General features: G+C 47.7%; 1 protein-coding gene across 3 annotated transcripts; it reads left to right on the forward strand.

The window, feature by feature from the left end:
* Positions 1-3,911: 3,911 nt before the first annotated feature.
* Positions 3,912-26,629, forward strand: RHBDL1 (rhomboid like 1). 3 transcript variants are annotated; one of them, XM_039349853.1, is made up of 8 exons: positions 3,912-4,175; positions 10,410-10,577; positions 12,774-12,998; positions 13,877-14,025; positions 18,505-18,617; positions 18,720-18,820; positions 19,228-19,288; positions 26,317-26,629. In XM_039349853.1, exons 1-8 carry the CDS (start codon positions 4,137-4,139, stop codon positions 26,478-26,480), a joined length of 1,020 nt encoding a protein of 339 aa, XP_039205787.1. In that variant the 5' UTR covers positions 3,912-4,136; the 3' UTR covers positions 26,481-26,629. The 3 variants fall into 3 exon arrangements, with proteins under 3 accessions (XP_039205787.1, XP_039205784.1, XP_039205785.1); XM_039349850.1 differs by lacking the exon at positions 26,317-26,629 and adding an exon at positions 20,881-21,800; XM_039349851.1 differs by lacking the exon at positions 26,317-26,629 and adding an exon at positions 20,881-21,800 and having other exon boundaries at positions 10,410-10,568.
* The last annotated feature ends 326 nt before the right edge of the window (positions 26,630-26,955 follow it).

Consider the following 26,955-nt stretch of genomic DNA (forward strand, 5'->3'; position numbering starts at 1 on the left):
CCAGCACCCGACAATGCATAAGTGGGTTTTGGGTTGCAGTTTGGGCACTCGGTCTCTAAAAGGTTCGCCATCACTGAACTAGGTTCATGAAACGTACTATCTGGTTACTTCGTGATTTAGTTACTCCAATGCAAAGAGTTATGTTATTGTACCATGGTTGACCACGCTCCATGTTTGGTCAACATTTATAATCCTCGCCCTCAGGCACCCAAGGGGGGAAAAACGAGAAGGATTTGCAGCAACCATGATGTCATTGTGGCCACTCTTTAATGTTGGTTCTGCCCGAGCAAATCAAGTTTCATTAGGGTGTGATGTGGGCCCTACACACAATGGCAGGCAAAGGGACCGTGACGTTCGGAGGAGGCAATGGAATTTGGCTGCATTCCCAGCCAGCCACCAAACCGCTACTGGCAAAAATGAACGTTTTTCAAGAGTCAAGCAAAAGTCATTTCGTCCTGGACACTTGGCAAGCTTTTTTCAGCTCCTTGCTGGTCTGAAGTCCATTAAGTAGTTACAGAATAGAGTTGGAAGGGACCTTGGAGGTCTTCTAGTCCAACCCCCTGCTCAAGCAGGAGACTGTATGCCATTTCAGACAAGTGGCTGTCCAGTCTCTTAAAAACCTCCAGTGATGGAGCGTCCACAACTTCTGAAGGCAACTTCCACTTCACTGGTTAATTATTCTGTTTAGGAAGTTTCTCCTTAGTTCTAGAAAGACAACTCTCACCTAGAAATTTATTAGGCATGTGCGGGCAAACCCCAAGCACTTTTGTTGCCTCCTCCATGTGTTTGCATTCTTCCAGAAGAAAAACGACAACAGAATTTTACTTCTCCATCAGCACCCCACTTCCAAAACTGCTAATTTCCTGGCGCATGTGAATATGCATGGAGCAATATGAATATTCAGACTCAGCTTTACAGCCTTTGAATCAGCTGCTGGAAGCCACGGTCTCTCCTATCTCCATTTCACAGATGAATGTTAACCAGCTAGGAACATCATTCACCCACTGCCAAACTGAGCTTCTCATCATCACAGCGGACTGCTGCAAACTCTGCCTTTCACAGCTATAAGCAAGTTAGACGGCCGTGATCTCAGACTGCTGAAGGGACTAAATCAAGCCAAGTTTGAGTTTGCTAAAGGAGTATCCCTTGATAGCGTTGGCACTACAGAGTAAATCAGTGGTTCTCAACTGGGGGGGGGCACAATGTCACAGGAGGGGCTGTGAAGGCTTGAAGAAATGTTACAATTTAAATCTTGAGTGAAGTCTTAGTAGCCCATGGCCATGGTCCATGGGCACAGAAGATATTTAAAGAGGGTCCGTGCTGAAGAGCAGGTTGAAAACCGTTGCAGTAAACCATCATCAGTCAAAACCCAACACTGCATTGTGCTTAATGAAGTATGCAAGCTAGCCATGGTAATTGGCAAGCTATTGTTTGTAGTTAGGTGAGTAGCATCAACTTCTTTAGATAAGATAAGATAACCTTTATTGTCATTTTTTTACTGTGGGCACAACGGCACACATCAAAAATGAAAGTTGCCCGCTCTCAAAGTGAAACACATACATGACACACACCTAAACATACTATGAACAATATATGTATAGACCCACATCCCTACATATACGTAGCAAATAAATATTAAATAGTGTCCATCTTGAATATATAACGGAAGGAGGAAGCTTGAGAGTTCACAAGGTTAATGCTGTATGGAATGAAACTATGGCTGAATCTGGATGTTCTGCTTCGGATACCACGAAGCCCCCTCCTCCCATAAGGTAACAAGGAAAACAGGTCATGAAGTGGATGTGTGGTGTCCCAGATAATCTTACAGACCCTGCACAAGCAGCGCTTCTGTGCTATGTCCTGGATGGGAGGGAGGGAATTGCCAATGATCTTTTTGGCCATTCTCACCACTCTGCACCACCTTCCTGTCTGAAGCAGGGATGCCTCCAAACCAGACTGTGATGCTGTATGACAGGATGCTTTCGATCGTCCCCCTGTAGAAAGTGGTCAGGACAGGGGAAGGAAGATGTGCTTTTCTCATGCGGCGCAGAAAATGCAGGCGCAGCTGTGCCCGCTTCACCAGTTTCTCACTGTTGAGCGACCAAGCCAGCCTACTCGTTAGTAGTGGTGGCTTCTTTGGCAGTCCATGGTTAAATCCACTGCAAGCCATGATTAAGCATATCAGGTAGCATGGCGAAGTGAGGAACACCAAGGGACAAGTGACTGCCAAAGAGTTTTCGGATCTTCAAATTTCTCAATTTGAAAAGGGGTGGACTTTGACTCCCAGAATTCCCCGGCCAGCATGCATCCTTCATCTTTTGACTCCTGCCGTCAAGAACACGCTGGCTGGGGAATCTTGGAATTGAAGTCCACCCACCTTCAAGTTTCCAAACTTGAGAGACACTGTTCTGGAGGATCGTGATGCTGCTGGAGATTAGTCATTAAAGGTCTCCTTTGGAAGATCTGACTGGCAACGGAAGCAGAAGGCTTTCTAGAGAGAAATTATTCTGATTCCAACCTTGAAAAGACCTTCTAAACTCAAAAGAGAGTCTGATTTTATTTTTCCCCTCCCAGATCTCAGAAGGCTTTATCCAAAGAAGTGAATAAAATACCTCTTGCATGGAGAAGAGAATTATAGCGCCCTAATCCCCCTGGATTCGTGTACTGAGCAGAAGCATTGTACTTCCCAGCTCTGCCTGGAGGTCCTGGATTCTTCTAGGCAGGTCCCTGGTTGCGGAGCTTATTTATTTATTTATTTATGAGACTTATATACCGCTTTAAGTGCGAGCACTCTCTAAGCGGTGTACACCAGTAAGCAATGTATATATTTATTTACATTGCCCCCAACAATCTGGGTCCTCATTTTACCTACCCCAGAAGGATGGAAGGCGGAGTCAACCTTGAGCCGGTGAGATTTGAACCGCTGACCTGCTGAACACAGTCAGCTTTTGGCTTTGCAAGGGGTCTCAGGAGAAAGTCCAGTTTAAGGGATAGCAGGCAGTGAATCTGGCTGACCTCATCTCGGATTGGAAGAGAAACGGGCTAAGGCCCAGTTTATATCCGATGGGAGACCACGAGGAAATCTCAGCACACCAGGAAGCTGAATGTTCTCAAGAACTAGCAAGCTATTTCGGACTCATCGTGCACTCAGTCTTGCTCCGATCCCCGGAAGCCGCCTCGTATTTCAAACCCCACCATGCTGACAAGGCTCAACGGGGCTAAGACTGGACCAGCTGCTGCCCCCCCTCCTCCTCCTCCTCCTCCTCCTCCTCCTCCAGGGACAGCGGATCCATCAAGCTGGAGGCTTCTCCAAAGAGACCGGACAGCCATTTGTCCGAAACAATGTAGGGCAGTGGTGGCGAACCTATGGCACGCGTGACAGAGGCGGCACTTGAAGCCCTCTCTATGGGCGCACGCACCGTCGCCCCAGCCTTGCCCCCTCCCATGGCCCCCTCCTCACCAGCAGCCCTCCGGTGCAGCCAAGGACATGGTAACCGGGCAGTGGGGACAAGACTCCGCCCTTGCACCCCATGGCACGCAGATAATGCTGCAGGGCACGGGCAGAGGATGTGGCCACCATGGCACTGCTGGGCTGCCTGGGTGATTTGTGGCAGGCCGTGCAGCTGATGGGTGGTCCAGTGGGCACGGCGGAGCGGGGACAGGTGTGGGGGGATAGCTTGGGGGCACTCGGTCTCTAAAAGGTTCGCCCTCACTGACGCAGGGTCTCCTGTTTGAGCAGAGGGCTGGACTAGAAGACCTCTAAAGTCCCTTCTGAGCTGCTGTAATTCTCTTGCGCTCCCCCGCCCACCCGGCTGGCTCGGGGGAGGAGCCAAGGGCTCCCCCCGCCCCTGCACAACGCCCTCCCCGGCCCCGCCCGCCGGCTGCCGTAGCCTCCCCTCCCCTCCCCTTGCCTGCCTGCCTGCCTCCCCTCCCGCTCGGCTGCCACTCACGCCGAAGCCCCGGCCGCCGCCGCTGCTGCTGCTGCTGCCAGGACTGGCTCTGGATCACCTGCCCGGCAGCGGCAGCGGCGGAGAAGGGGCTTCCCGCCGGTGGTACCAGCCCGGGCGCCTTCCTCTTCTTCTTCTTCTTCCTCCTCCTCCTCCTCCTCGGCCGCCTGCGCCCCCAGCTGCGGGTATATGGAGAGGAGCTCGCTGCGGCAGCTCATCCAAGAGCAGGTGAGCCCGCGCAACGGAACCGGGGCAAGGAGGCGGCCGGCCCGGGGTTGCGTCGCAGTCGGGGCTAGGGCGGGCTGCCTGGTGAGGCTCTCCAAATGCGCGCCGGGGCCAACCCTCCCCGGGAACCGGGACGCGCGCGCGGGGGGGGGGGTTCCGACTTCCCTGCCCGGCTGCGCGGGTCCGTCGTGGACCCGCGCAGCAGGGCAAGGAAGCCGGATCCCTCCCTCCCTCCCTCCCTCCCTCCCGGTGCGCCCTCGGCACGCACTGAGCTCGGGTGGAGCGTCGCGCAAGTCGGCTGCTGGATCGGGCGCAGGGCGTTTGCCCTGCATTCATGGGGGGGGCATGCATAAGCTTGTATTTGCTCCAATGGGGGGGCGGGAAGGGGGGGCTGGAGGGTCCCTCCGAGCCTGGGGGAGGGAGAGGCGCCGGCTGCAACTCGCAGCCCCTCCAGGGTCGTGCCTGGAGCCGGTGGCTACGCGCGGGGCAACGTGCGGCACGCCGCGTCCATCACTTGGCAGGCTCGGCCTGAATCCCAAAATAAGAGACGCCCAAGTTTCAGGTGGGGGTTGGGGGAAACCCGGGCTGGGGGGGGGGTGATGCCAAAGGCCTGCAAGAGTGGGCTTCGGGGTCCCCAGAAATGCATTTACTAAGAGCCCCCCCCCTCCCTGTCAGAATCAGACTGGTGGGTTGGGCTGCCTTCACCCCTACACTGAGAACCGTCTCTGTGCCAAGGAGAGCCTTTTCCTCTGGTTTTGGCACCGACCAGGAGGGCGAATTTGTCCCCATCCTGTGATTGTCAGCATGGGAAGAGGGGGTTTGGGTGAACCTGGCACCCTTCCCCCCCCCCACTTGAAACTGGCCTCCGATGGAAGAAATCTGGTTTTTCACAATTTCAGGAATAGCCCAGGTAGAGGATGCCATGCTCTCTGCTCCATTTTTATTTCATCCAGGCTCCTTGGGGCTAGTCTTGGACCACCCTACTAACTGGGAATAATAATCACACCGGCGTACTCTGCAGGACTGTGGTACAGATTTTAGTTATTTGTTTATGAAATGGATCTAGCCGTCCGTCTCACAAATGCGACTCTGGGCAGCATAGCATAAAACAAAGCGAGGAAAGCTTAAAAAGCCGTTAAAACCAAATATAAACAAAACCACGAGAGAGCGTTTTGAAGACTCAGACGTCATGGAACCCTCTTGGGCTCCCCTTCTTCAGGGGATCCTGAGGTCTGCTGGAAAAACGACCTTTTGAGAGATTTCCAAAAGGTCAAAAGGATTCCTGCCAAACTACGAGCAATCCTTAAAGCTGGCTCTTAGCAACCGAAATCCTGGACTGAGCTCAGATGAAGGGGCAGCTTTGAGTGTGGTGGCTGCGTCCACACACGACACATTAGTCCAGTGTTTCTGAATCATGGCAACTTTTAAGATGTGGCTGGGGCATTCTGGGAGTTGAAGTCCACCCATCTTAAAAAACCCCAAAGGTGCTTTTTGAAAAGGCAACTGGCCATTTCTTTTTCCTTGAAGACGTTTCGCTTCTCGTCCAAGAAGCTTCTTCAGTTCTGAAGAAGAAGAACTGAAGAAGCTTCTTGGATGAGAAGCGAAACGTCTTCAAGGAACAACAAAAGTCCAGTTGCCTTTTAAAAAACACCTTTGGGACAACCATGTCCTGGATGACTGAGAATCTCCATAGAACACATCTTAAAAGTTGCCACGGCTGAGAAACACCGCATTAATCTAACCAAAATTGGAGAGGAATGGGTTGGTAGCTCAGCCTGATCCTTGTCGTGGTATATTGTATGAACCGGGAAGTCTCGGACAGTTTCTAACTTAGAGCTGTGTGAATGTAGCCCTTGTGTTCTGTTTATCAGGGTTGAGGGGTTTTTGTGTGTGAATGTAGCCCTTGTGTTCTGTTTATCAGGGTGGAGGGGTTTTTGTGAACCCAGCCCATGAGGTGCTAATAGCAAAAAACCACTATTTGTGGCTCTCGACCGTGGGAATCTGTGAAAAGTAGACCCGTTCAACAGGCATAAGCCCAAAACTTGGAAGAAGTTTGAGAGATGAAATTTCAACTCTCCATTGGTTTTGCTGCAATCCTGTGTTTATGTTTACTCAGCAGCGAACTTCTCCGCCGGATAGTTCAATAAAGTGAGTAAATCTGTGTGCCTTTCCTCCAGACCCCGTTGAGCTTACTCTCTTGTAAGCGTACTCAACTTCACAGACTGGACATGTAACTTTTAGGAAGCTCATAGGGTGTCAGTCTCCACATTCCCTTCTGCGACATGGAGAGAAGAGTTAACATTTCCTTGATTTAAGACAGCCTTGTGGAGTTCAAAATTCACCTTGCCTGGTTGTTGTTTTTCTGGAAATACATACTTGCTTAGCTCAACTTCCCGAAACATAGCATACCTGGTGAGCCTATAATGCAGCTTGGCTCTCTTGCTAGAGACGCCTGCTGCATGCTACTTTTGTGATGGTAGGCTTTGATTTGCACTGGCACAGGCATTCTTCTCAAAATAATGCAACCGTATCTTGGCAGTTTTATTGCACACGTAAGAACAGAGTGTATGCACATGTAAGAGCAGGGTGTTCAACCAACGCCTGCTTCGTGTTGTTGCTAGGGGAGCAACAGATACTATATTTTCTGATGAATATGTGTAGACGTAAACGTAAGAAAGGAGTTGGCAAGGAGGAGGTGGTGGTTCCCTGGCTAGGAAGACCTGCAAGGTCAACATGGATCCTATGCTCCCAAGAGAATAGTCAAGGATCTGTTGGGTACTGAGATATAGAAGGAAACAACCTTACATTTAAATTCTGGAGTGCAAACCTGGTCCAAAAGTTGTAACATCTGGATTTTGCAGTGGACAGATATTCCCTTTTAACCTGCAAGAGACTTATTGGTGTGAATTTTTTTGCTGGGTGAGGCACTTTCTGAATGAGAATCAAAGTTTTACTTTAGGAGCCTGTTGGGTGTAGTGGTGAAGGTGCTGGCCTTGAAACCAGGAGACAGTGAATTCTAGTGCCACCTTAGGCATGAAAGCTGGCTGGGTGACTTTGGGCCAATCAACAGGAGATGGTGAGTTCTAGTCCTGCCTTAGCCATGAAAGCCAGCTGGGTGATTTTGGGCCAATCTCTCTCTCTCTCTCTTTCAGCTGAACCCACCTCCCTGGGTGGTTGTTGGGGGGGAAAATAAGAGGAGGAAGAAATATTACTTATTTTCATTCCCTTGAGTTACTAATAAAGTAATAAAGGTTGGATCGAATCTTAATGAATAAATAACTTCCAGCGTAGCTGAGATTTGCAGCTGGGAAGGTGACAAAAATGCATTTGATCATAAATGCATCTGTAATGCTTTGACGCATGCAAGACCACAGGTCACACTTTCCAAAAGAGGGGGGGGGGTTGCCCCTTCTCTGTGTTCATTGGACTGTTTGAGAAAGGAGGATCAGGTTGTCTGAACGAGGACAGAACAGGTATTCTCTTTCAACTCTGGCTCCATCTGTCGCTCATTTTGGCCATGCAACCTGCAGCCTTTAAACCAGGGGTGTCAAACTCAATTTCATTGAGGGCCGCATCAGCACTGCAATTGTCCTCGGGGAGGGGGGCGGGGAGGTGTGGGCCAGGGTGGGCACGGCCTACTGGGTGGGCGTGGCTGGAGTGGGTGTGGCCTACTGGGTGAGCATGGCCAGCTCTATATCGTTCGGGTCAAGGGTGCCAGTGGGGGCCTGGGCAGGAGTGGGACAGATCTGAGGGTCTCTGGCAGAAGGGGGTGGGACCAGGGCAAGCGCCAAGGCATGGTCCACTGGAAGAGCCTGCTGAAACCCATCAAGCCGGATATGTGAAGTAGGCGAGGGCCATTTGCTGGCCACTTCCAGGCGATGGTGCATTTCTTCATTCCTCACAAAGGGTGACATCTCCCCAGCACGCACCCAGGGGGCAAGGCCAACACGGCAGGGGCTGGTTCCTCGCTGTTTCCGGACGGCCTTGTGGAGCTAAGACTGAATGCGTTTTAGCATAGATGGCCACCACAAAATTGTACATTGGCTCCCGGCCGGCCTGGGCCGGGGCCAAGACAGCGGGGGCCGTTCCCTCACTGTTTCCAGGATGGCTTCGCGGGCCACATGAAACCACGTCGCGGGCCACATCCAGCCCCTGGGCCTTGAGTTTGAAATGTCTACTTTAAATAATTTTTTTCCACCAAACAGAATAACAGAGTTGGAAGGGACCTTGGAGGTCTTCTAGTCCAATCCCCTGCTCAAGGAGAAGACCTTATACCATTTCAGACTGTTCAGGCTGTCCAATCTCTCCTTCAGAACCACCAGTGACGGAGCACCCAAAGCCTCTGAAGGCAAGCCGCTTCCCCTGATTAATTGTTCCCGCTGTCAGGAAACTTTTCCTTATTTCTAGCTTGGATCTCTCCCAAGCAATGCAGCCAGGGTAGAAAGCCCAATTCTCCATTATTTCCCCTGTCGTGTGCTGAGCATCTCTGCTGATAAATGGGGTGCCTTCTCCTATCATCCTGCGTCTGGTCCTTGATGCGTTTCAGGCTACGCTGGTGCTGGGGAAGAACTCACAAAAGAATCTACTTCTGTAAACGGGCAAGCTAATTAATCTACTGGAAAAACTTTGCTTCTCTCCCACCGACTTGCTAAGGGAGAGTGGAAGAGCAGCTGTGCCCAGCAGTGAAGCTTTAATTGTAATCCTTTTAGTATTTACAAAGAGAGGGTTGCACCCACATCTGCCCACATCTGGGTGGCTGTAGCCATGTAGGCACATTGCTGAAGACTTCCAATGCCCGGTAACCATCTGAGGTGTCAAGATTTTCCCAGGAGTGAACTCCAAGACCTGGTGGGCGAGACGAAGTGCTAAGTTGCCTGCAGCTGGAGATGACTTTCGTTGTGCTTGTTTCTCTTCCTCACCAGCCTTCCAAACCTCCTTCCTTTGCCCTCCCTGTTCCAAACACTGTGAAGTTTTCTTCCCTGGGGATAATAAATGTATGTGTGTTTGTGTGTATATACATATATGTATGTACCAGTTCTGCCACATCGAGAAATCCTTGGTGATTGGGTGCCGTCAGCTAGGTGTTGCAATCCTTTTAGGGCATTGCAGCCTTGGCAACACACACACACACACACACACACACACACACACACAGAGCAGAGGCTGCCTATTTATTAAGGCAAAAGTGCTGGTCATCAAACATTCATCAAAGCCCCCTCGCTTCCTATTTCACAGCCTCTCCGTGGTCCAGCTGCTCCCTGTCTCACCAAGAATGGTCTGGAAATAAAAAAAACAAAAGCAAAAATGGATTTCTTCAACCTTTAGCATTGTTTGATTTCTCTATTTAGCACAGAGACTTTTGGGGGGCTACTGAGCCCCATAGATGTTAGGAAACGTCTCAAAGGGTCAAGACTTTCCAGTGAAAAATGAGATCCCTGTGAAATGTTAAGATGTTTTTGGTACCTGCACAGGAAAGGGAGGCATGATTGAGAACAAATAAGGTCTCCTGGCTTGGGCAGGTGGGGGATGGACTAGAAGACCTCCAAGGTCCCTTCCAGCCCTGTGATTCTATTCTTCCTGTCTTGAGTTGTATTCAGTTGACAGTTGACTTCTATAACTCATCCATGCTGCTCCTTTAGAGGTAGTCCTTAATTTACAAACACAACTGGGGACCAGAATTTCCATAGCTAAGCAAGGCGGTTGTTAAATGAGTCGCATCCAGTTTTACAGACTTTTTTTTTGGTTAGGGTTGTTAAGCAAATCACTGCAGTTGTTAAATGAAACATGTGGTTGTCAGAAGCCGGCTGGGAAGCTCGGAGGCAGCGATCACAGGACCCCCAAGATGCTGCAACCATCCACAAATACGTGCCAGTTGCAAAGCGCCCAAGTTTTAAACACATGATCGTGGAGATGCTCAGACGGTTGTAAGCGTGAGGATTGGTTGGCAATCTCTTTTTTTCCCAGTGCTGTCGTAACTCTGAGTGGTCACTGAGTGAATGGTTGTGAGTCAAGGGCTACCTGTGGTTGCAAATGTATCTCACACCTGATTTATTAAAAACCCTGCTCGATCCTCAGCTTTGCTCAGGAGGTTGACTTTTCGGCTCGATCCGAAGGCCTCCCCTTTGTGCAGAATAAGTAGCGCAACTTCAGAGACGGATCAGAACTCGTGGTTCCGATGAATCCTTTGCGGTGAATGGCCGGACGGCCACCAGAGCTGATTCTCCTCTCCTTTGACAGCTTGATCCCAAAAACACCGGTTTTGTCGGGGTGGAGACCTTCGCCAGCCTGGTACACAGCCATGAGCTGCCTCTGGATCCTGCCAAGCTGGAGATGCTGGTGGCCTTGGCACAGAGCAACAATGAGGGTCAGATCTGTTATCAGGAGCTGGTAGATCTGGTCAGTGGCGTGAGTACCGGCAACTTAGGGGGGCTGGATCAGTCTCTGAACAATGGAGGGGCTACATTTTCCATTTCTGCGGACTTCAGAGCATCCTTTCTCAATTTCAGCATCTTTAAGACTTCCAATTCTCAGCATTCTCCACATTTCTTAAAGCTGCTGAGGTTGAAAAACGCTGCTTTAGGTTGTTTGTTTTCTGGCACACATTTCATTGCCTAACTAGGGATCATCAGGGCTAGAAGATGGCTAAACCCCTTTCTAGCACTGATGATGTTGCCTAATTGGGTGATGAAATGTCTGCAAGATCAGTCAAAGTTGGTTAGGAGCTGCTACTGTCCTTGTGGTGACCATACTGGAGACATAGTGTCCACTTTTCTACACTTGGTCGAGAACGGGTAGTTCAGGACCTGGGAGAGCTCCCACAGGCCATGAGCCCCCCCCCCGTCCTGTGCAGCCAACGCGCCACAATCAACTCAACCGCAGGACGAGTTACACTAATATCAAAGAAATAGTGGAATAGAATCATTGAAGAAAGGATGCAAAAGGAGGGACAAAACGAAATGCGAATGACAAAAGTTAAAATATTTTTTTATTTATTTTAAGCAATTAAATAGAATTGTTGAATTGTTCTGCAGCGGATTGTCCCATGATGAAGTTGGTGGTGGCGAGTTGGCTGCAGTGAGTTGGCTGTGGCCAGGTGTCTCATTCCATCCAGAAAACAAGTCACCTGAAAGAAAACCGGGACAGGTTGAAATATGAAGAAGCAGAGTTTTCCTTTAGTCTCTTCCTGACCATTTAAGCAAAGATGGACCCTATTTACGGACAGTTGTAAAGAGAGTGTGTGTAGTGGTTAAGGTATTAATTTAAACTGTGGATATCCAGGTTTAGGTCACCCCTCAACACAAAGCTTGACCCATGGCTCTGTCAACCCCATCCACATCACGTGGGGGTGGTTGTCAAAGAGACCCCCTCTGAAAGGAACACGAGTGAGAAAAAGTGGGGTATAAATCTAACAAATAAGTTGAACGTTCTTTTGCTGTCGCCCGTTTGGCTAGAGAAACGGTAGTCCAAATTTCAGAGTGCAACTTCATCCTTCACCGATATCTCTGAAGTCCATCTGAGTTCCTTTCAGATGTCATTGAACTTCATTCCTTTCACGTCCAACCAGCTCCACAAATTGCTGATGGGACCTCACATAGGTTGGGGTAGGGGTGGGTCCCCCCTTTTTTATAGCACTTATGAGGGAGTTGTGAGGATGGATGATCATTTCAGTGGACCTAAGACTATTAGAGGAAGCTCAATGTATTTTTTTTTCATCCATTTAAAAATTCTTATTGAGGGAGGGGCCTAGGCCCTGTATGAAGCCTACTAACCTCGACTTAGGCAATCCCTGAGCAGTGGCTGGTCAGCTGCCTTAGCTCAGAGATAGGCAACCTTGGCTCTTTTATGACTCATGGACTCATAGCATAGTTGGCTCAGGAATTCTGGGAGTTGAAGTCCATGAGTCATAAAAGAGCCAAGGTTGCCTACCCCTGCTAGCTGGTCCTCTTCTCCAGATTCGTGGAATTAGGGATATCAGTCGAGGAGATGTTGTCAGGCAAATGTCTATGGAGATTCTCAATCATCCAAGTCATGGATGTCCCAAAGGTGCTTTTTCCAAAAAAAGAACAACTGGACTTTCTTAGTTTTTTTCTATGAAAACATTTCGCTTCCCATCCAAAGAAGCCTCTTCTGAAGAACTGAAGAGGTTCCTTGGACGAGAAGTGAAACATTTTCAAGAAAAACAAGGAAATCCAGGTGCCTTTTGGAAAAAGCATTTTTGGGATATTGCCAGGTGCAAAAAACTAGGAGCATTTGTTGCACTCCAAACACAGAAGAGCTTATTATTGCTACCTGTAATACAAGAATCTGGTCAACTAACAGTCAAAGCTAAATTGGCGTTAGATAAAAATGGAATTCACAGGAGGCAGAACTTGGGGATTTTTTTTGTGGAAATGCAATGAATCCAAACTGATGACACGTTTAACCCCATCTTCCAGCTCCGCCTGCTGTTCTCCTCTACATATCCTGCCAGGAAGATGTTCTTGGCTCAAAGGCAGGGTTGGCAATGGGGGGGGGGAATCTCGGGGTCTCTAGGAGGCAGTTCCTGACGAAGGATACAGTGGTGATTTTTCTGCTGTTGGGGGTCACTCTTTCTCCTTGCAGATCAGCAGCAAACGTTCCAGCAGTTTCAAGCGGGCCATTGCCAACGGACAGAGGGCTCTTCCTCAAGATGGTCTCCTGGATGAGACCGGCCTGGGCTTCTACAAACGCTTTGTGCGCTACGTGGCCTATGAGATCCTCCCGTGTGAGATGCACCGACGGTGGTACTTCTACCAGCACCGTGCCTGTCCTCCACCAGTCTTCATGGCCGTGGTCACACTCACCCAGGTGTGCAGAGGAGCCGCTTGTTGGAGTGTGCAACAGCACACTCGGGGGGGGGAGGAGTGCCTTAAAAGCAGACGTGCCAGCTCTCCAATTCTTTGACTTGTACGCCCTGATTTCTAGGTCAGAAGCATCTGCACCATCTGACACTTTGGTCAAGGTGATGAAAGCATCTCTGTGTCTATGTGGGTTGGAATTTTTAAATACAGATAGTCCTCAACTTACAATAGCAACTGGGAGCAGAATTTGCATTGCTAAGCAAAGCAGGAGAGGAGCACGATGGTTCAGCTCTGAAGACCCTGAGCTTGTCAGCTGGAATGCTGGCAGCCCAGGTTCAAGACCAGAACACCATGCGACGGGGTGAGCTCCCGTCCCATGCTCCAGCTCCTGCCCACCTAGCAGTTTGAAAGCATGCACACGCGAGTAGATAAATAGGTACCACTTTGGTGGGAAGATAACAGCATTCCGTGCACCTCAATGTATAGGCATGCCAACACATAATCACCGAATCGTCTTCGGACAACCGTGGCTCCCTTAGCTAAGAAACAGAGATGAACATCACTCTCCAGAGTCGGATACCACTGGACAGGGGAAACAGGGCAAGGCAGTTGTTCAATGAGTCCCTCCCAATTCTACAGTCCTTTTGCCATAGTTGTTAAGCAAACCACTGCAATTGTTAAGTGAATCACAGGGTCATTAAATGAATCTGGGTTCCCCCGCTGACCTTTGCTGGCTGGTCTCCTGTAGAACTTCAACTTGGCCAGAACCCAGAGATTCTGCAGATCCTCGACTTCAGCACTGCTAGCGGGGCCTTTGGTCCAATAGGCTTGAAGGACACCAACTTACAGAAGACCATCACAGTAACTTTTTCTCCTTTCTACCAGATCATAGTTTTCCTTTGCTACGGAGCACGGCTGAACAAGTGGGTGTTACAAACCTATCATCCAGAGTACATGAAAAGCCCTTTGGTGTACCATCCTGGACATCGCGCCCGGGCCTGGAGGTTTCTCACATACATGTTCATGCATGTAGGGTAAGTGTCTACAGTATCTTCTCCTACTCCTTCCCTGTGTGTAGTACAGCAGGAATGGAGGAAGCTGGTTTGCTAGCCACACCTGGTCCAACGTGCTGGTCTGTTAGGGCCTCGAGAAACATCAACCTTGTGTTACACCAGGGGTCTTCAAACATGGCCCTTTTATGACTTGTGGACTTCAACTCCCAGAATTCCTCAGCCAGGGAATTCTGGGAGTTGGTCCACAAGTCATAAAAGGGCCGAGTTTGAAGACCCCTGGGTTACACCTTCTGTAATTTTATCCGGCTTTGGGGTGGAATTGCGTCAAAGCGTCTGCAAGCTAAATGGTGACCTGCTTTACTTTTGAAGCTCCAAATGTCTGCAAACCTGGGTCACTGATGATGTTATGTTTGAGTAATGAAACATCTGCAAGCAAACAGCCAAGCTCAGAGAGCACCAAGGATCCCACAGCCCCAGTCCCCTTCCCACCCACCCACCCCTTTTAGCACTGATGTTGTTTCCTGGTTTGGGTAATGAAATGTCTTCAAGAAAACGAGCAAGCTCAGAAAGCACCAAGGACCCCACAGTCGTCGTCGTCCTCCTCCTCCTCCTCCTCTCCACAATCTCCACTCCCTTCTAGCATTGATGATGTTACCTAGTTTGGTAATGAAACGTCTGCAAGAAAGCAACCAAGCTCAGAGTGCACTAAGGATCCCACAGTCCTCCTTCCTTCCTTCCTTCCTTCCTTCCTTCCTTCCTTCCTTCCTTCCTTCCTTCCTTCCTTCCTTCCTTCCTTCCTTCCTTCCTTCCTTCTCTTCCACGTCACAAATCCACTCCCTTCTAGCATTGATGATGTTACTTAGCTTGGTAATGAAACATCTGCAAGAAAACAACTAAGCAACCAAACTCAGAGTCCTCCTCCTCCTCCTCCCCCCTCCTTTTTCTCCCACCCCACAAAACCCACTCCCTTCTAGCACTGATGATGTTACCTAGCTTGGTAATGAGACATCTGCAAGAAAACAACCAAGCTCAGAGAACACCAAGGACCCCTCAATTCAACCCATTTCAAATTGCCTCCTTTATTAGTCCGGATCTTGCCATCTTGCCACTCCTCATCCAAGTGCAAAGCAAGTGTGTTTGGAGCAGGTGTGTACAAGCATTCGGATTACCTGCCCACCCCCTGAGGTGGCTCCATGTCCTGGAAACTCAGCTTTTGCTGGTGGTGCTACAGTAACAGAAGGACATGAATCTCCTCCAAGACTGGGTGGGCCAAATCCCGCACGACGGCAAAGCTTTTAGCTGTCAGTTAGGATGGCAGGGCGAACTTTTTCTGTTATCTTTCACCACTCCCTTTTCTCTCGCCTCAAGTAGGGAATTAGATGCAATCTTTTTTATATATGTCAGAATGTTGGCGAAGCGGATGTAGATTTTTAGGGCTTGCGGATGAGCGACATCTGGCCACGTTGCCACCAGCTGTTCAGTGTGTTTCTTTTTTATCTGCTCCGCTGTGCAATGTTTGTTTCTCTCTCTTCTCTCTCCACTGTACAAAGCTCTTTCTGTTCATTTCTCTCCCCCCCCCCCAAAATAAAACAGATCTGCTGCTGGAGCTGCTAAAAGCAGCTCACTGGAACAGAATTGAATCCCCGGGTTTTACTGCATTTCCGTGGGGGAAAAAAATGAAACGGGAAAAAATTTCTGAGCCCGCTCGGCAGAAACCCAAAGCTGTGGGAAAGCTGGAAAGCAAATATTGGGTATTTAGTAAGCAAGCGGTGGAGGAAATTCTATTTAGAATACAGGTGGCTCTCGACTTACGACGCCCATTTCTGTCGCTAAGTGAAATATTTGCGAAATGAGATTGCCTCATTTTATGACCGTTCTTGCCACAGTTTTTCAGGGGAAGCACTGCAGTTGTTAAGTTTTTTTTTAAAAATACATTTTATTAGATTATGGAGTAAAATACAGAGTACAAAGCAAATGGTAGGACCCAGTGGGGAGGGAAAAGGGACAGGAAGGCGAGGGGGAGAAGGGGGAAAGAAAAAAAACCAGATATTTGGAAATTAATAGAAAATAAGGATGTTAGACTGTATTACTAATTAGACAATGTAAGATGGTGAGAAATGGAATACGTTTGAATCGATAAGGTGTGTATCCTGAATATTAGATTTTGTGATGAATTCGATAAGGGGAATTTGAGTTATTCCAAATTCTGGAAACTAGAACCAATAAAGGTTAAATTCAAATATTAACGGGGAATTTAAAAATTGGGAAAACGAATTAGGACATTGGTTGTCTACAAAGGCTGGGTGTTAAAATAACTAGGATATGTGTAAGCTAAAAATTATTGATAACTGTAAGCATGTTACTTTTATTCAATTGATATAATAAGAATTGTGTTAGTTTAAATACGAGACAATAAAAGCTAAGGGGAAAAAAGAGGAAATAGTTAACACGGTACTTTGAGATTTCTGTTAAAGATACTTGTACGTTATTGAATTATCGGTTCACCCAGCTGCCATGTTGCTTTTTAAATACTTAAATGTAAAATTAGGAAATCCATAAAACTTTTTTTAAAAAAAAGAAAAAGAAAAAACAAAGACATTGACTTCCGACTCCCTCTGTTGCAATAAAATAAAACATTAAGTTGTTAATAACACGGTTGTTAAATGAATCTGATTTCCCCATTGACTTTGCTCCCAAGAAGATTGCAAAAGGGGATCACGTGACCCCTGGGACCGTCATAAATAGGAGTCGGTCCTATTGATCACGTGACCAGGGGGATGCTGCGACGGTCGTAAGGGTGAAAAACGGTTCTAAGTCGCTTTTTCCACCGCCGTCGTAAGTTTGAACGGTCACTAAGTGAACTGTTGTAAGTCACAGACCCCCTGTAGTTCTTTCCCTCTGAGGCAGAAGTGCAGGTAATCGTCAGTTTAAACACCATTCATTTAGCAACCGTTTGGAATTACAACAGAGCGGGACAATGTGACTTACGACTAGTCCTCACGCTTACGACCGCGGCAGCATCCCCATGGTGACGCGATTGAAATTGGGACACTTGGCTACTGACACGTAGTTATGACAGTGGCCGGTCAAGTAATCGCCATTTGCAACCACCTCAGAGAGCTTCTGACAAGCAAAGTTAATGGGTTAAAACCAGATTCGCTTAACAACCTCATGACTTAACAACTGCAGTGATTCACTTAGCAGCCGTGGTCGGAAAAAAAAGGTCATAAAATCAGGTGCAACTTGAACAGAAATTCTCGTTCCCATTGAAGTCGTAAGTGGAGGACTGTCTGTACCATTTCTAGAGAAAAGCAGTTTTGCAATTCTGGAACAACTTTACTTATTACCTTTATTGGCTGCAAGTCGCACACTTCTGTCTTCTTTCTAATTAAAAAAAAAATAAAAAAATCCTGACCGGTTTTAAGCATCTATTATTATTATTTTTTTCCCTTAAAGGCAGCTAGTCAGGGAATGTTGAAAAGAACAGATGTAAAGTTTACAAATTGGGTAGGTGGCAGATCAGAAATATCGTGGGAAGAGGAAGTTTGGCAGACAAAAAAAAAATCTAACTGCCAGGCAAATGGCCAAACTTAATTATTTCACATAATTAGGAGAAGAATTGTGCATTTCAACCCCCCTCTTTCCCCCCCCCAATGCATGAATTGGGGGGGGGGGAAGGATCGACAGCAGTAAGGATTTTGATCCGAAGGGGCTGGGGGCAAAGGGATGCAATGGTGGATTTTGGCAGGTTCTTTTGCAGTGATGAGGACTAGGAACTCAAAAAAAAAAAAAAAGTTAAATGACTCTCAAGCTGGCCGATTTGGTATCTGCTTTTTATTTCTATGGAAGCAGGACTGGGGGGGTTGGGGGTGGGGCGGTGGGGAGGCAAGGCACCAAACTGCAATTAAATCATTGCAAATGTGAGATTTCCTGAAAGCAACACACAGGTTAGACCTGGGGGCAATTATTTCATTGGGGGGTGGTGGCATTTATAATAAAATTCAATATTTCAAGTGACCGGATAGAAGGCTTCCCAGCAGTCAAATCAGACGGATAGGGTATGAATCCAAAGACAATGATGTTAATATTCTGAGTTTCGCCCTGGATTTAAGGCCTCGTTGACTTTAGTGTGTGGGGTGCGATGGTTCAGCGGTTAAAGACCCTGAGCTTGTCAACTGGAAAGCTGAGAGCCCATGTGGGAGAACCAGGCGCCTTGCGACAGGGCGAGCGCCCATTCTTTTCCCAGCTTCTGCCCACCTAAGCAGCCAGAAAACGTGCAAATGTGCGTAGGCCAATAGGTACCCCTTTAGGTAGCTGCACTGACAGGTTGAGACTGTGTAGGAAAATCGAGGGTGAAGTTTGTCGGCTTTGAGGATTTCAAGACACATCTCAAGGTTCTAGTCCTCATGACGGGTAGCCTTTTTCTCTAAAGCACCGATGAAGTAGACCTAATGGAGGGTTTCTCCTGTTGAGCCAGTTTCCTCCCTCTCTCTTTTCCAGGTTAGAACAGCTGGGGTTCAACGCGCTCCTGCAGCTGATGATTGGGGTGCCCCTGGAGATGGTCCATGGCGTCCTTCGCATCAGCTTCCTCTACCTCGCAGGAGTCCTGGCAGGTGAGTTGAGGACCCCAGGTATTTTGGCAAGCACCCTTGCCTCGTCCTTTTCCAGCTGGATTTGTCTGGATTTATAAGAAGAGGTCCTCCATTTTCTTGCAGGTTCGCTGACCGTCTCCATCACCGACATGAGAGCGCCTCTGGTTGGGGGCTCGGGGGGTGTCTACGCCCTTTGCTCGGCTCACCTGGCCAACGTTGTCATGGTGAGAATGGGGGAAAGGGCAGCTGTTCTTTGGAAATAGATGGTTGCTGAATTTTGCAGATCCTCGCCAACGTTTGGATGGCAAGTCAGAAGAGTGGAGATAAAAATATTCCAGATAGAAGCGCTGTCCCGCTGGGCCAAATCTAAAGTGGAGAATCTGAGGGGTCTTCAAAGCCAACTTGGTTATTTTGGCACCAGCATTCCAGGGCAGTAGCCAAGTTAAATCAGGAAAAGCATACGAAACTCCACAGCTGTGACAGCTGGCAGTGTGGCAGACTTATTTTCACCATTCATGGAGACTAAGTTGGGGACATGGGTGTGAGGCCAGTTTGAAGGTGCAGAGGGGAGAGGGTGGAAGGGGAAACTGAGTCATTGAGGCATCCTTTTTTTTTTCCTCTCCCTCCACAGAATTGGGCTGGAATGCGTTGTCCGTATAAATTGCTCCGTATGGTGCTGGCCCTGGTTTGCAGTAAGTGTATTTTTGCCTCATTCATTTTTTTCCTCTGACAGATTGATGAGTTTCACGGAGCATGGCAAACCATGGGTTAGCCATCGTTTATTAAAGAAGCTACAACTGGCCGGGTTTCTACAATCCCATATCCTAATTTGCAAACTGCAAGCATTCATTTGGAGACCGGGTGGTTCTCCAGATAAAGGCAGTCCTTGCTTAAAGACCAAAAACAAAGATACGACGGACAGCCTTCCCCCACAAGTACTTATTACCTGATTTTGAAGTTCCGACAGCTACACACACACACACACACACACACACACACCGGTCACATGATTGCATTGGGGCATTTGACCACCAGCTCGTATTTATGGTGGTTTATATAGCATCCTGCAATCATGCGGTCACAATTTTTGATATTTATTGCCAGTTTCCGCATTTATTTCTGGTTTCTGGCAAAAAACGGCATCGCGTTTGTTTGTTTGTTTGTTTGTTCGTTCATTCATTCATTCATTCATTCATTCATTCATTAAATTTATTTGCCACCCAACTCGCTGAGCGGCTTAACCATCACCACATTTGTCTAGTGACCGGCAAAGAAAAGATTGTAAAATTAGCCATGGTCACCTGGTAACCCGCTTAACAACTACAATGACTTATGACCGTAATTCCAATGACTTATGACCGTAATGATGGTCATAAGTCAAGGATTACCTGCCCTGTTAAATGGCCTCTCTTAGCATCAAGGCCATTTGCATAGTGTATACCATTTAGCGCTGCTGAGGCAGCAGAGGTTTGCCCATCCTTGTGTAAATTCAACCACCACCACAACGATAGCAACGTGGTTTGGCAAGAAAGATAGGGGAACCAGATATACGGCTTTGCCTTTCCTTTGACATCGCTCCTCCTTTCGCTGTTCCTGGACATGCAGCTGAACGATGCAAGCTCCGCTCTCTTTTTCCATCCATCGCATCCACCATCTGGACCGGTTTGACCCCTCGCAGCCCCGTGGATACTCCTGCCTTCCCCGGTTTCCTCTTCTTTATTCCTTTCTTTTTTTCCCCTTCCTTTTCTCCTTGGCTCACTAGCATGAAAGGTAAACAAGGCAGAGGTTTTGTGGCTAGAGATGCCCTGAGAACTAGAAACTTGACCTTCAAGCCATATTTTCTCTCTCTCTCTCACTCTCTCGCTCTCTTTCTCTCTTTTTTTCTCTCTCTTTCTCTCTCTTGCTCTTTCTGTTTCTCTCTCTGTTTCTGTGTGTTTTTCTCTGTGTTTCTCGGTTTCTGTTTCTCGGTTTCTCTTTCTCTCTCTCTCTTTCTCTCTCTCTTGCTCTCTTTCTCTCTCTCTCTCTCTTTCTCTTTTGCTCTTTCTGTTTCTCTGTTTCTCTCCGTGTGTTTCTTTGTGTTTCTCTGTTTTTCTTTCTCGCTTTCTCTTTTTCTCTTTCTCTCTCTCTCTCTCTCTTGCTCTCTTGCTCTCTTGCTCTTTCTGTTTCTCTCTGTGTTTCTGTTTCTCTCTTTCCCTTTCCCTTTTTCTCTTTCTTTCTCTTTCTCTCTCTCTCTTTCTCTGTGTCTGTCTCTCTGTCTCTCTCTGCTTCTCCCCTCCACCTGCAGTGAGTTCCGAAGTGGGCCGTGCCGTCTGGCTGCGTTTCTCCCCGCCATTGCCCTCCGCCGGCCCTCAGCCCAGTTTCATGGCCCACTTGGCCGGGGCCATTGTGGGCGTCAGCATGGGGCTGACCATCCTTCGCAGCTACGAGGAAAACCTGCAGGATCAGTGTGGCTGGTGGGTGATGCTGCTCTCCTACGCCACCTTCCTGGTTTTTGCCATCTTCTGGAACATCTTCGCCTACGACCTTCTGGGCACGCAGATTCCGCTGCCCCCGTAGCCCTCGGCCCAGCCCTGGTTCTCGTGACATCTGCTAACCCTGCAAGTGCCCAAACTTGCAGGGGTCCAAAACCGGGTGGGAGAAAAGGGGCTGGGCTGATACCCTTCAGCGGGGCCATCCGGAGCGTCCGTCGCTCGCCTGGCACGGCAGAGCGCTGATCCCATCGGATGCTGAAGGGCAAAGCCAGGCTAGAGGCCTGTAAAGGCAGGATGGCCGGGAGGCGTGGGGGGGGGGGAAGCCAGCTTGGCTTGGCGTCCTCCGTGCCCTTGACCAGACCTGCAGAACGGGCGCTTGTCTCCCTGAAAAGAAACAAAAATCCTTCGTAGTGTGCACTGGGTTACTCTTTTCAAGGCATGAGGATCTATAGGGTTTTAAGGGGGAGGAGGGAGGTTACTTGCCCCTTCATCCTGGCCATTTGAGGGAAGGAGACTTTCCCAGCCAAGCCCAGGCTGAGTCTAGCCTTGGGGACCCACTTCTGTCGCGAAGCTATACGAGATACCCTCAGCCAATTCCCTGGGCTGTTATTGGACTGAATTGTTTGCTTTGCTTTCTCCTCTCCTTCCCATTCTCCTTGTCTCTTCTTCTCCTCCTTCTTCTACTTCCCATTCTTCTTCTCCTTCTCCTCCTTCTCCTTCTCCTCCTCCTCCTCCTCCTCCTCCTCCTCCTCCTCCTCCTCCTCCTTCTTCTTCTTCTTCTTCTTCTCCTTCTCCTTCTCCTCCTTCTCCTTCTCCTTCTCCTTCTACTTTCCATTCTCCTTGTCTCTTCTCCTCCTTCTCCTTCCCATTCTCCTTTTCTCTTCTTTTTCTTCTTCTCTTCTACTTCCCATTCTCCTTGTCTCTTCTCCTCTTTCTCCTTCTCCTTCTCCTTCTCCTTCTACTTCCCATTCTCTTTTTCTCTTCTTCTTCTTCTCCTTCTCCTTCTCCTCCTTCTCCTTCTCCTTCTACTTTCCATTCTCCTTGTCTCTTCTCCTCCTTCTCCTTCCCATTCTCCTTTTCTCTTCTTTTTCTTCTTCTTCTCTTCTACTTCCCATTCTCCTTGCCTGTTCTCCTCCTTCTCCTTCTCTTTCTCCTACTTCCCATTCTCCTTGTCTCTTCTCCTCTTTCTCCTTCTCCTTCTACTTCCCATTCTCTTTTTCTCTTCTTCTTCTTCTACTTCCCATTCTCCTTGTCTTTCCTCCTCATTCTCCTTGTCTCTTCTTCTCCTCCTCCTCCTTCAACTTCCCATTCTCCTTTTCTCTTCTCCTTCTTCTGCTTCTTCTACTTCCCATTCTCCTTCTCTTTCCTCCTCCTTCTCCTTCCCCTTCTCCTTGTCTCCCTTCTCCTCTTGTCTTTCTCCTTCTTCCCCTTTTGCTTCTATGGTCCTTCTTGTCTCCCTTCTACTTTCCTTTCCTTTCTTTTCCTTTCCTTTCCTATCTTCCTTCTCTTCCCTTTCTGATAAAACTCTCAGCTTGGGCTCTCCAGATCTCTAGGGAAGACTGAGGGGGACCCCTGTCTGCAACCCTAACCCAGAAATCATGGCTCAACATAAGGCATCCAATATTTCCCAAGTATGCTCCATAGCCTGATTTACCACAAGGATACTCCCGGTATTAGCTCATGCTCTCCACAGTCCTAACTCTGAGCTCAATTCTCCCACGAAAGTCTCACCAATCAAAAGGCCTCTGGCTCTGGTATTTGCCCCAACCTCACAGTGCCCTTGCCCCCCTCCTGCAAATCAAACCACTGAGCCCTCACCACGGGTTCGATCCCCACGGAATAATGACTTCTGAGCAATTGTTCCTGGGCAGGCTAAGAATTTAGCTTGCATCGACTGCTTTCACAATCAGGGTTTAGTCTCATCAGGGATAGCCAGTTTCTAGATTTTTTTTCCTGGGTGGTGGTGGGGGGGAGAGAGCTGTATAGATAGGTGGGTGATGTTCTCCAAGGTGTTGGAAAGGAGCTTGTCTAAAGTGTTATTTATTTCCGTATGAATTCTCCCCTTATTGACAATCTGGCTTTAAAAGAGCACAAGCACTTTGTTGGAAGGAGAAGACACCAGAGTTGAGGAGTTTGGCTTGAATCTAAAGACCCGGCCTCCTTCAAGCCCTCCCAATCATGTCAGTCTCCTCCTGACCTTTGGCGCATAACAGGGTTAGGGCCACTCTCTCTCCCCGTGGCCACACCTTCTCCTTGACCTAAATGGCCTTCAGATCTGTAGGGAAGGCTTGTAGCAATGCTGCGGGCGGGGTCCATCCTGCAGAGATATCTGCAGCACTTCTAACATTCTCCCTGGATGGAAACGCAACTTCAGCCGTGATATGCAAGGTTCGTCCGTGCTGGGCCATTGCTAATAACATCTCCAAGCCAGCAAGTTAAACTCCGTGGCCCTGCTAAGATAATGGAATGATTTGTGGGCTTTTAAGTCACAGGTTGGCTTCAAACCTCATTGGGGCACTTCTGCCCTGGAGTCATTGGGGCAGGGTGAAGCCTGGGACAAGGCTGGCACTTATTTTAGCAAACGTGTACTACGTCAGCAGTCCCCAACTTTTTTGGCACCAGGGACCGGTTTTGTGGAAGACAATCTTTCCATGGATGGAGGGGGGGGGGAGGCATGCACAATCTAGATCCCTTGCATGCACAGTTTACAGTAGGGTTTGTGATGCGGTTCCTAACAGTCCATAGGCCAGTCTCGTCCACAGCCGGGGGACTTGGGGACCCCTGCTCTACATTGTCCACCCTCTTGGCTCTTTCTTCCATAGCTGGCTCTTGCAAACCTTGTCTGTCTTGGTGAGCTGGTGGAGAAGCAGACAAGGGCGAAGAGTGAGTGGAAGAAATGGAGGGGAAGGGAAGGGCAGGGCCTGGGAGAAAGGGAGAAGTTGTTAAAGCAATGCACTAATCCAGATTAAAAAAAATGTGACTGGGGGTGGAGAGAAAGATGTATGTACGAATAAATATTTTGCACACCATCTGCCTGTTTGTTTTTCTTGTCACTCCTAAATTTCCAAAGCTGGCTAAACGGATGGGTTACTCATAGTTAAACGGCAACAGATGGTTCCGACACGCATGTCTTCTTCCAAAAAGGGATGGGGAAAACATATAAATGGCTCCACTTCCCAAGAATCCAGGGCCAATACCACTGTTTTCAATACTACTGCACTCACCTGCTTAATTCATCCATTTGCAGAAAACCCTGGTAACGTTAGCAACTTTAAGACGTTGCCCAGCTAACTTCAAGATGGGTGGCCTTCAACTCTCACGGTTCCCCAGCCCATTTGAAGATGGGTAGACTTAAAACTCCCAGAATTCCCTACTCAACTTTAAGATGGGTGAACTTCCAACTGCCAGAATTCCCCAGCCAGCTTTAAGATGGGCGGACTTCAATTCCCAGAATGCTGGGGAGTTCTGGAAGTTGATCCACACATCTTCAGGTTGTCAAGATTGAGAAATGCTGCTTTGGACCATAACTTTGACTAGCTGGCATCAGGCACCTTGATGCAGCCAGCAGGAGATTGAGGTGCATAGTTAAACCTTTATGCAAAGCCTCTTCCAAGCTGGGATTGAAAAGTAGGAAAAAGATTGATGGTGTTTGAAGATGATGGGCATTGGAATACCCCAGTAGGAGCCTGCACGCTTCAAATTACAAAGATATCTGGTAAACAAGCAAGAACATGGCCTCATGCCATTGGGGTTGCATTGATTATGTGGGAGGACAGCAATGCATGTTTGTGCATATTCACACACACCCTGCCTGCCTGCCTCTCAATATGTGCCATCTCAAATTACAGCTTATTTTTGTGTTACTGTAGGCGGTTGTAGTAAGATAATAGGGCAGGCAATGTGGGTTTTGAGAGATTCTTAGTGACTGGTAGTAATTGCACGAGGCTGGGCTTCACTCAACACCCACAAAATGTTTGTCAGTAGAGGCCAAACGTGTTTGGATCCAGCAGTCTGTGCTATATTAACTGTGATGGGACCTTTAACGGGGGAAACAATGAAAAAAAAAAACAGCCCATCCTCAATTATTAAGAAGGTTGAAACCAAATTCTTATTATTTCATCCTGTGTACAGAACTGTGGAAAGACGCTGCAAAGATGACAAACCTCTCTCATCATAAAATGTTTTTAACACTCGGGGAAGGAAAGAAAAGAAAAGAAAAGAAAAAGAAAGAAAGAAAGAAAGAAAGAGAAAGAGAAAAAGAGAAGAAAGAAAGAAAAGAAAGAAAGAAAGAAAGAAAAAGACGGGGAGGAAAGGAAGGAAGAAAAGAAGAAAGGAAGGGAAAAAAGAAAGAAAAGACAGAAAGAATGAGAAAAGAAAGAAAGAAAAAGATGAGGAAAGAAGGAAGGAAGGAAAGAAAAAGAATGAGAAAAGAAGAAAGGAAGGGGAAAAAAGACAAAGAATGAGAAAAGAAAGAAAAAGAAAAAAAGATGGAGGAAAGAAGGAAGGAAAGAAAATGAGAAAAAGAAGGAAGGAAGGAAGGAAAAAGAAAAGACAAAGAATGAGAAAAGAAAGGAAAGAAAAAGAAAGAAAGATGGAGGAAAGAAGGAAGGAAAAAGAGAAAGAAAATGAGAAAAAGAAGGAAGGAAAAAAGAAAAGAAGACAAAGAATGAGAAAAGAAAGGAAAGAGAAAGAAAAAAGAAAGAAAGAAAAGTCTCCTGCTTGAGCAGGGGGATGGACTAGAAGACCTCAAAGGTCCCTTCCAGTTCTGTTATACTATTACTTATTGCTGAAAGCTAATTTCTCAAAATATCCCAGCCCATATTTCAGCAATCTTATCTTTCCAGCAAAACCAACATTTCCACAGATGCACGGGGAGGTTGAAAACCTGTTCTTTAATACACGGAATTTGGGGTCCTTTCTATCTTTTGCTGGCTTCCCGCTGCTTCCTCATCACTCAAACTGAGCCAACATCAGCATTGTTTATTTTTGGCTGCTTTTTCTCCCTCTCTTCCTCCCTCCCTCTCTTTAGAAAATTAGTCAACGATTCTGCTTTGAAGGGCTTAAAATATAGCCCAACGGTTTGCAAGTCCTCTTTTCCCCCCCCCCCAAATTGCAGCTGGGTAGAGATGCAGCCAACGTATTTTTAACTTCTGAAGCTGTTTGTTTTTTTAAATAAATTACAGGAAAAAAATAAGAAAAGGCAGATCGTGATGACCTTCCCTTTCTTGAACACCCTTATTTCTTCCTAGGACTTTTCTCCGTCACCATCAGCCAAGAGAGGATTTCATGTTCTTTAGGAGCCTCGCTTGAGATGTCCTGCAGGGGGGCAATCTTGCAGAAACAGCAGTGCGTAAGTTTGGAAGCTGGAGAGCACTTCGTGTCATGTGATTTGTCCTATCCCAGGTACTTTTAAAATACTTCAATCAGGCAAATCTGAAGTGGCTTGAAACTCAAACAGGATGCCTGTAGCCAACATCAACCCTCTTCCGATGTAAATGAAGCATCATTCAATCAGAACATCATCTTGGTAGAAGCACAATAAACTCTGCTCTGCATGTTCAAGGTAGCTCACAGTTACTCCTTAACTTGGCTTTCATCCCCATTAAATACAGGTAGTCCTTGACTTACAACCACAATTGTGCCCAAAATTTCCACTGCTAAGCAAGGCAATTGTTAAGTGAGATTGGCATGGCTAGTCTAGAGGGGGGGGGAAAGACTAGGGGTGACATGATAGCAGTATTTCTGTATTTGAGGGGCTACCACAAGGAAGAGGAGGGGGTCAACTTATTTTCCAAAGCAGCAGAAGACAAGACAAGAAACAATGGATGGAAACTAATCAAGGAGAGAAGCAAGCTGGAATTAAGGAGCAACTTCCTAATGGCGAGAAC

Source organism: Crotalus tigris, unplaced genomic scaffold (genome assembly GCF_016545835.1).
Source record: "Crotalus tigris isolate CLP2741 ecotype Arizona unplaced genomic scaffold, ASM1654583v1 scf7180000018301.7375997, whole genome shotgun sequence".
NCBI classification, from domain to species: domain Eukaryota; kingdom Metazoa; phylum Chordata; class Lepidosauria; order Squamata; family Viperidae; genus Crotalus; species Crotalus tigris.